General features: G+C 34.1%; 1 protein-coding gene across 1 annotated transcript in view; it reads right to left on the minus strand.

Annotated features, from left to right (window-relative positions):
* The window catches only part of LOC18052407 (receptor-like serine/threonine-protein kinase SD1-8), a 6389-nt gene extending 532 nt beyond the window's left edge, over window positions 1-5857 (minus strand). The window contains exons 1-6 of the mRNA XM_006449110.2: window positions 4346-5857; window positions 1310-1447; window positions 1012-1199; window positions 703-913; window positions 357-594; window positions 92-271 (exon numbers count right to left, since the gene is read on the minus strand). Of these exons, the coding sequence (XP_006449173.2) occupies window positions 92-271; window positions 357-594; window positions 703-913; window positions 1012-1199; window positions 1310-1447; window positions 4346-5699 (2309 nt within the window). The 5' untranslated portion in view covers window positions 5700-5857. The remainder of the gene's footprint in view (window positions 1-91; window positions 272-356; window positions 595-702; window positions 914-1011; window positions 1200-1309; window positions 1448-4345) is intronic.
* Between the last annotated feature and the right edge of the window lie 2669 nt (window positions 5858-8526).

The following is an 8526-nucleotide window of genomic DNA, read 5'->3' on the forward strand; positions in this document are numbered from 1 at the left end:
CACCTGCAATACCACCAATTTTAGTTTTTGCCAAGAATCGTTGATTCAACCATACGAAAATATGATCGCTAACGATAAATAATAATCTTTGGAGGAAGAATTAATCACTTGTGTACTCACATGTCCAAGCAGGTTAAGTTCATTGTTTGAGTGATAGAATCCTCTGTTCTTCTTACCACTTACTGTCTCCAATAATAAGACACCGAAACTAAAAACATCAGATTTCACTGAGAAGAGTCCATCCATTGCATATTCAGGAGACATATAACCACTGTATTTCACGAAAGTGTCAAGGAAATTATAATCTATTATAATCGTATTAATTGAAAGAAAAAATTATTATTTGTAGTACTTACTATGTTCCGACAACTCTCTTAGTATTTTGTTCAGTTTGATCTCCTCCAAATATTCTAGCCATTCCAAAATCTGATATTTTGGGAGTCATTTCTTTATCAAGCAAAATATTGCTTGCTTTGAGATCCCTATGGATAATTCTAAACCTAGAATCCTGGTGAAGATATAGTAGTCCTCGAGCAATCCCACAAATAATGTTGAAACGCCTTTGCCAATTTAATATGGAGCTCCTAGCTTTATCTGAAAAATTTTAACTGGAAATATAAGTACCGTTGAGTCAGAATAACCATAGCTACATTGACTAAAGAAAGCCTGATTTGGCTTATTAAAGTACTAAGAAGGACTAACCGAATATAACAGAATCCAGGCTCCTGTTTTCCATGTACTCATAAACGAGCATCTTTTCATCCGTCTCAACGCAACAACCTAGAAGTCGAACCAGATTTCTGTGCTGAAGCTTTGCAATCAGTCTAACTTCAGTCTTGAATTCTTCGATGCCTTGCCCAGAGTTCCTCGAGAGCCTCTTAACAGCTATTTCTTGGCCTTCTAACAATCTACCCTGTCAATGCAAAACACATTTTTTTTCTCTATAAGCACATATTGGGCGTATTTTATTAGTAAAAGGCAGCATGTTGCAACCTGCAACAACTAAATTACCTTGTAAACAATACCAAACCCGCCTTGTCCAAGTTTGTTATAATCAGGAAAATTATCTGTGGCCCTTACTATCGTTTCAAAATCAAACAGTGGCAATTCGAGGTCATCTGTTTTTTCAGCCGAGTAGTCCCTCTTACTTGAAATAACCACCTGATTTAACAGTAAATCCTGGCTTCTTTCAGGATGACCTGATTTGCATAAAGCAAGAAACACATGCGTTAGATATACAATGAATGTACAACACTATAACGGCATTTCTTTGTTCATTTATTTCAAGGACAAAATACGCTGACGTTACCTCTCCGTTCTGTCTTCCTTATTTGTCTATCGAGCAATGTCTTCCTTCTCCAAAGAAAACAGGCAACAAGTCCTAAAATCAGAATGGCACTGCCAACAGTAACTCCTATTATAATAGGAGTTGCATTTGCTCCATCAGCTGAAACAAAAAGATTCTAATCAATCTATAAATTAGAAGTTCATTTGGCAAACTGCAATTTCTTACTAGTTTTCTTTTGGTGTGAAGTGGTCAGGTAGGCTGTTGCTTTTCAATCATTAATGCATGTGACTGTTGATTCTTTATTGTATTTATGATGAACTACTACATGAATTCCATGTACCTAAATCACATATTATTTTCATTAATGCTTTTACATAATTAAAGCGAATACACTTGTAATGCATTTACTAATCATTAATCGGAATGTGATGAAATCAGAATGAATTGGAATCAAAATGAGGAAAGGTAATCGTAATAAATTATTTGCTTTAGTGGTAGGAATCATAATTGAAAATATATTGTCATTTATGTGTTTACTTTCTATTAAAATCAGAATAAATTGTTGTAATTTACTAAATAACCTTTTGTTGATTATTGTTATTGTTTATTATAATAACTGTGATTATTATTTTTATTAAAAATAATTAATTATTATTGTTGTTGTTGTTATAGTAACTTAAATGAGGTAAAAAAGAATTTTAAATTTTCGCTAAGGGTAAGAATATCAATTCACTCCTCATTCTCAGTCTCAACTCCCCAATTCTAAAATTTGTGAAACCCACACTAATATCATTCTCAATCTTTCAATAAGTAAATATTATCAATAATTCTCATTTCTTATTTTCATTCTGCAATCCCATAAATAAATACACCATGAAGGCCTCAGGAAAACTATAGGGCTATGTAAATTGTAGTAATGGAACACAAAGAATTCCACTCCAATAGATAAAGATTTGTCCAAACATAACGCACCTCCAAAGGCACCACGGATTTCAAAGGTGTGGCTCATCGGATTATCGCCTAATCTTGCAAGATTATAATCTAAAGGGTGGGATTTGACATGGGATGGGACTGTTGTTTGAACTTGTGCTCGTAATGTTCCACTTTATGAAAGCAATTTGAGAGTTAAAAGTCTGCGATTGGAACATTTAAGTTGAATATCAAGCTCAGCTTGTGGACCTAATATGAGAATAAATTTTCCACAAGATCGCATGTGCTAAATGGAAAATGTTAAAAGACGCCTAAATTTATGATTCAAAACTATGAAAACTGAAAGTGTATATAGAAAGTAAAAACCTACAAATTATAGGTACCGAAAACATCATGATCCTAATTAAAGCTAATTGAAAGTATTTTCGTTTATTATTTTATGAGCACTCAATTTTGATTTTTGAATCTTTAGAATTTAGAGCACTGAGAAATGGTAAATATTCTAAATTTTTATTTTAAATGAATTAATTACATTGTTTCACTATTTATTTGATGAATTCCACAGCATTTATAATAAAATTTTAAGATAAAATTTAAAAAAAAATTCGTATTACTCTATAATATTCAAGCCATGCCATAATATATATAACCAAATAAGAATGCAATTTGTACCCATATTCACCTAAGTTTTAAAATAATAATAAGGACAGGTCGATTTTAGTAGGCTATCATCTTAATCTTCTTTAAATATATTTATAATCCTTCCCTAATAAAGACATGAGATATCACTAAAATATTAAAAAAAACAAATTTCGATATATTGAATTTATTTACCTTTAATTTTATTTATTTATTTTTTTACTGCTAACGCTCTTCCCAAACAAATAAAGAACAAAATACAAAGGAAGACTCAAGAAAATAATGGAGTACTACAGTTGGCATCAACGCCCTTTGCGGTAATGTACAAGTTCAAGTCCAGAACGTTGTAGCAACACCGGAAGCAAAGTTTTAACCCGACTCTCTCTCTCTCTCTCTCTCTCTCTCTCTCTCTCTCTCTCTCTATATATATATATTGAAATAATTCCTTGTATCTGCGTTTTCGTCCTCCCCAAATCGGAAGACTTGACTTTAATGGAAAACCCTCAGAAGTGACGTTGCCGCCGAAGACATTTTTTTAAACCCGTGCACTATTTGAGACAACAATCTCTATGCACTAGTCAAAAGAATAATTAGGCCCGGCCCAATACGTTTGCCAAGTCAAAATTGTCGGCCCTGAGACACCTTTTACCCCAAGATTTTTTTGTGGGCCCCGAAGAAACTTAATTTACTTTTGGTTGGACTTTGTGGAGTATACATACATCACGCAATCATTCAAGGATGAATGAGAATTAGGAACCTGGATTTACTTTAAGAGTGGTGCTGAGAGAAAGTTGAAAGAGACTAGTTCTCCCGCTTTACCACCCATTATTTTTCTACTTTTTTCTTTGTTATTTCTCTTGGCTCTCTCTCACCTTAGTATTTTTCTTAATTTAAACCGAGGGAACTTTTTAGCCATCACAAACAACCTTACCAACATCTGATCAAAATCTAACTACGATGGGACCCCCACGTGCGATTCGTACAAAAGGCTCGTGGATCATAGACAGTTAGACACCTGTTTGATTGATGGACAATTCAATGGATGGTAATATCCTGTGTCTCAGCCCTAAGCATATCACCGGTGCCCACTAACGTTCAATCCCGCTATGCGTATACCTAAGATGGACGGCCAAGAAGCCTCCATGTTAATTAAAAAATCACTGTTTGAAGAAATTAACAAAGCAATTGCAGCAGCACTGTCCCATATAACTCCCATTTCGAAGGGACAACAAGGGCCAAGAACTAGGCCCTGCCACGTTTGGGGTCTTTTCCTATTGGAATGCCAAAGCTTAAGGAGTCCGAATCCAAACTAGACTCTTATGCAGCCCTCTTAGCTATAGGCTTAAAATTCCTCTAACAGCGCTAACCAAACCCTGTGTCTTTTCATCTACCCAACGGACTTTTCATGCTCCATGGTTATGAGTTGTGATCATGGAAAAAAAAAAGTTCGAATAAGATGGAGTTAATGTAAGAATTGAGCATACGTACCAATATCAGAAGCAGCCAATCTAACGTATAGATCTTGGCCACCTTCAGCATATTTCCTTATGTCCTTGAGCTCACCAGTCCAAGTCACACAACCTGTGCCTCCAGTAATATTCGTGTTGGCATAAGCTGTACAAGAACAATTCCTCGAACAAAAAGCTTCACATTCTTTGAGCGTCATATTATAGTCAACAAACGACGTCGTAGTGTCCGGCAACTTCATGTTTTTCAATTGTAAAAATTTGTCTTCCGAGCATTGCAACTCTGTTTTTCTAACACACCCGCCTGACCCATCTCTCAAACTCCAGGCTTGAGGATCTTTAGGCTCGAATCCTCTCATGCACTGGCAAACTGGAGAAGCGTTAGTGTCACAGATGCCAAATGGACCACACTCGCCGTAATTGTCACACTGATCTTTTGGTGCGTACCAAAACGGATTCCATATTTTGTTCGCTTCAATCCATGTGAATCTTTGAAGAAACCCATCTGGAGAGACAATTAACCTCGAGAATAGGTTTTTATTTTCAATAAAAAATGAATAATAAACGTCATGATCTTGATCTATAAAAAATTCAAAGTTGATGCCTTCTATCGGCTTCATTTCTGGGACGCCACTAAATCTTACACCATTCCAGGGTCCGCTGCGATATTTCCTCTCTTGTTTATTCCACAAGAACCCTTCTGGGAATCCATGAAAATCAAGCTTGAAAGAGTTGTCACCTGTTGAAGGATCATCTGTGCTTTTCCACGACGTTAGGTACCATTCAAAACCTGTTTTTAGATCCCACCCAATCTTCATTTGTGGCAACAGAGTATCAGTTGGATAATCAAAGCTTTGCCAGAGAATCTCATCACTACCAGCTTCTTTTAGCACGAAGTTTCCAGAGTCTTGCAATTGTGCTACTGGGTTGGTAGCCTTGGTTTGATTGGATGACCAGACAAGATTCTGTGATCCATCAAAAAGGCCAATTCTTTGATTGATGATTCTGAGAACTCCTGAGGAGTTTGCAAGTGGGTCGTCTCTGTTAGCAACCCACACATATGTCCTCTGAACAATGTTCTTGTACCATATACCGATGTACCATTTGCCTGAACTGCCTGGTGAGAAGAATCCAAGCTCAAATACATCATCGGAGGAGACAAGGGTTTTTCCGTTTGTGAGATTTTGGGTTGCTGTTAAGGTGTCTACAGAGATGGCAATTGTTGGAAACAAAATGAAGATAATTAAGAAAAGATTTGTGTAACAAGGGTGGCTTGTTATATCATTCATGATCATGTTCTTCACTGAGGTTTCTCTTCTCTCTATGACGAAACATTTAAGGGTAATTTTAATTTGGCTTAATCCTGTTGAAGACATTTGTTGTTGTTCGATAAGAGAGGAAAGTAGAGCCTCATGACGCTGCCGCGACTTTCTTATTTACCAAGTCTTTGTCTTCTGGATTTTTGCTTTGAATGTACGCTTAAAAAGCCGCCAAGAGTTACCGGCAACTGGAATTACGTGGACATGAAGCACATGTTCGGCGTGGGATAATGTTGGGCTTTTAACTTGGGCTGGTAGGTCTAATTGGAATACGACCTAACTGTAGCATTTCATTCATATCATCAGGCCATGTTTATTTTTAAATTATATTTAATTATATTTTAGAAAATATCTTTTTTTTAATACACTTCTAATTTTTTAGTTAATCCTTTTAATGTTAAAATTCAAAATAGTATTTTACTTATTTTTCATTTCTTCTGCAATCTTGTTACTTATTATCCTACACAAAAATTAAAAAATTATGTGGGTGAGGAGTTTTTTAATGTTGATCATTGGCTTTAATTACACATATTTCACATTATAATTTGAAAGCAATATTAGGTACAAAAATTATGAAAATAATAATAGATTATTCTAAATTTATATAATTTATTTTAATTAGATAGGAAATAATAAGTAAAAAATTAAAAAATATTTATTAAAAAAAAGATTAATTATGAATGTAAGTAATAAGCTTTTCTTCAATTCCTATTTCTCTCAAAAAAGTGTTCCAAGTCAAAGTGCGTAGTTTATAATGGATGGTGGCCTATTTATATTTTATAGTAAGGTTCCACCGTCCTCTACAAAATCAAGCCGTGCTTCGGGTCTGATTTGTATGAACAGAACAGGAGTTTTGCAATGCATCGTTAATTAAATTATTACACAATAGTGATAAATAATTACCCAGTAAACAGTGAAGTGGGGAAGAGACAAAATAATCACGACAGTCCTGACCTTGATAAGTGTAGACAAATAATATAATTTCGATACAAAAAGACATGAGAACAAAATTCCCACTTTTAAAAATAAATTAAAAGGTTGCTTTCAAAGACTTGGTTAAGCGTGAAACGCAAGCCATTGTATTTTTCAATTCAATGGGACCCTTGAACCCCATTTCCATTCTTAGATGATCTACCAATATACATAAACTTTGAAATAAAATCTGGACATGACGCAATTCATTCACATTGGAAGTTCTGGCTACCATACGGTGAAGTTTGCTGATACCAGTTTCAAACTACAAATCATAGCAATACCCGATTTTGGCATTTCGATTTGTTAGCACCTGGCTTCATTTACCGCCCAGTTTCATTGGATTATTCATAAACGTCCTCGTCGATTCTCTGATGCAGGCAGCGGAATTTTTCATGTAAATAATACAATCCAATTTCATGTTAGTCCACGGCCTGTTATTCTCATGACGAAACTTCTGTGGAAAATGGTTCATCCTCATGGCAATACCATTAAGTGACAATCGTTAAAGTAAACGCAGTCTAAGGCTCTCTGAGCCTAACTTCCATTGAGGTCCCAATTTTTCTTCAAAGGTCGTTTTACGTATCTATTTCTTTTTCTCTAGTTTAGATTATAATTACGTATCCATTTTGAATCCTGGTCTAAAACATTCGAATTTCAACTCTGACCTCGTCCTGATGCTTGCCAGGAAACTAAGAATTGATCACCATTTTCTGGCAGGTTCAAATTCAAAGATGTTATATTTTAATCAAAAATTGACCTGAATTGGGTTGCGGTTTGATTGAGTTAGAGATGTTTAATAATTTATACGGTCGATTACTTTCCTGTATCCATCAATTTGCGTAATAGACAGTAATTGCTTATTAGACTTGCAAATTAAATAAAAATATATGCGCCTTGCATGTATGAAGTTCTACATCATGTAGAGTTGGTCGGAGACAGCTTGTAGGCCCATTCAACTGTAATATGAAAAAGATTTTGAACAATAATAAATATATAAATTTAAAAAATTTATCAAACTTCATTTACAATTATTAACCCTCACTTTATATATTCTACCCTAAATGCGAAAAGACAAATAAATCTTTATACATGGCTGGATTTCAAATCTATGCACCTAATGGGTTACGTGTCGAGTGACGAGTTTGTAGGTGATTTAAAGATTAGATTAATGTTAATATCTACGGGCTATAATTCTAGTTGGAAAGCCCAATTCTTTTAATTTGTAATTAAAAGTTTTGGATGTGACAATTAAGTATAAATATATCCGGACTCTAATGTAAAACTATCTAAACATTAATTTTTTTTTTATAGGTCATTTGGCATTGTATATATACATATACATTATCTAGAACTTTTATCTAATGGCGACCTCCTCATTTTAATCAAGTGAGGATGTCAGTAATAGATAAAAACATATAATTTTTAATGCACTAACAGATAAAAGAACATAATTTCTAAGGTACTAAAATATTTTATTTTTATTTTTATAGCATCCTAATTATAACAAAGCGAAGATATCCTCATTTATATGATGATGATGATGATTTAATGAGGATATCCTTATTTTAACTAAATAAAGATGTGACCAACAAATTTAAAAAAATTATAGATTTAGTAAAATAACAAACAAAAAATATATAATCTTTAATATAATGAAATATGTACTTATTTCTATTTTAGTAACACCCTCACTTTAATAAAATAAGGATGCTCTAATTAGAAAATGACTACGAGAGAGAGAGAGAGAGAGAGAGAGAGAGAGAGAGAGAGAGAGAGAGAGAGATTATCAAACGCATGTGCTCTCTTTTTTTTTTTATGCGAACACATAGTTAAGTCATATGATTTAATGGAGTCAGTATTCAACTTACTATAAAATCATACAGTTTAATAGCATGTCCTTTTTTTTTTT

Source organism: Citrus clementina, unplaced genomic scaffold (genome assembly GCF_000493195.1).
Source record: "Citrus clementina cultivar Clemenules unplaced genomic scaffold, Citrus_clementina_v1.0 scaffold_2, whole genome shotgun sequence".
In the NCBI taxonomy this organism is placed as follows: Eukaryota; Viridiplantae; Streptophyta; class Magnoliopsida; order Sapindales; family Rutaceae; genus Citrus; species Citrus x clementina.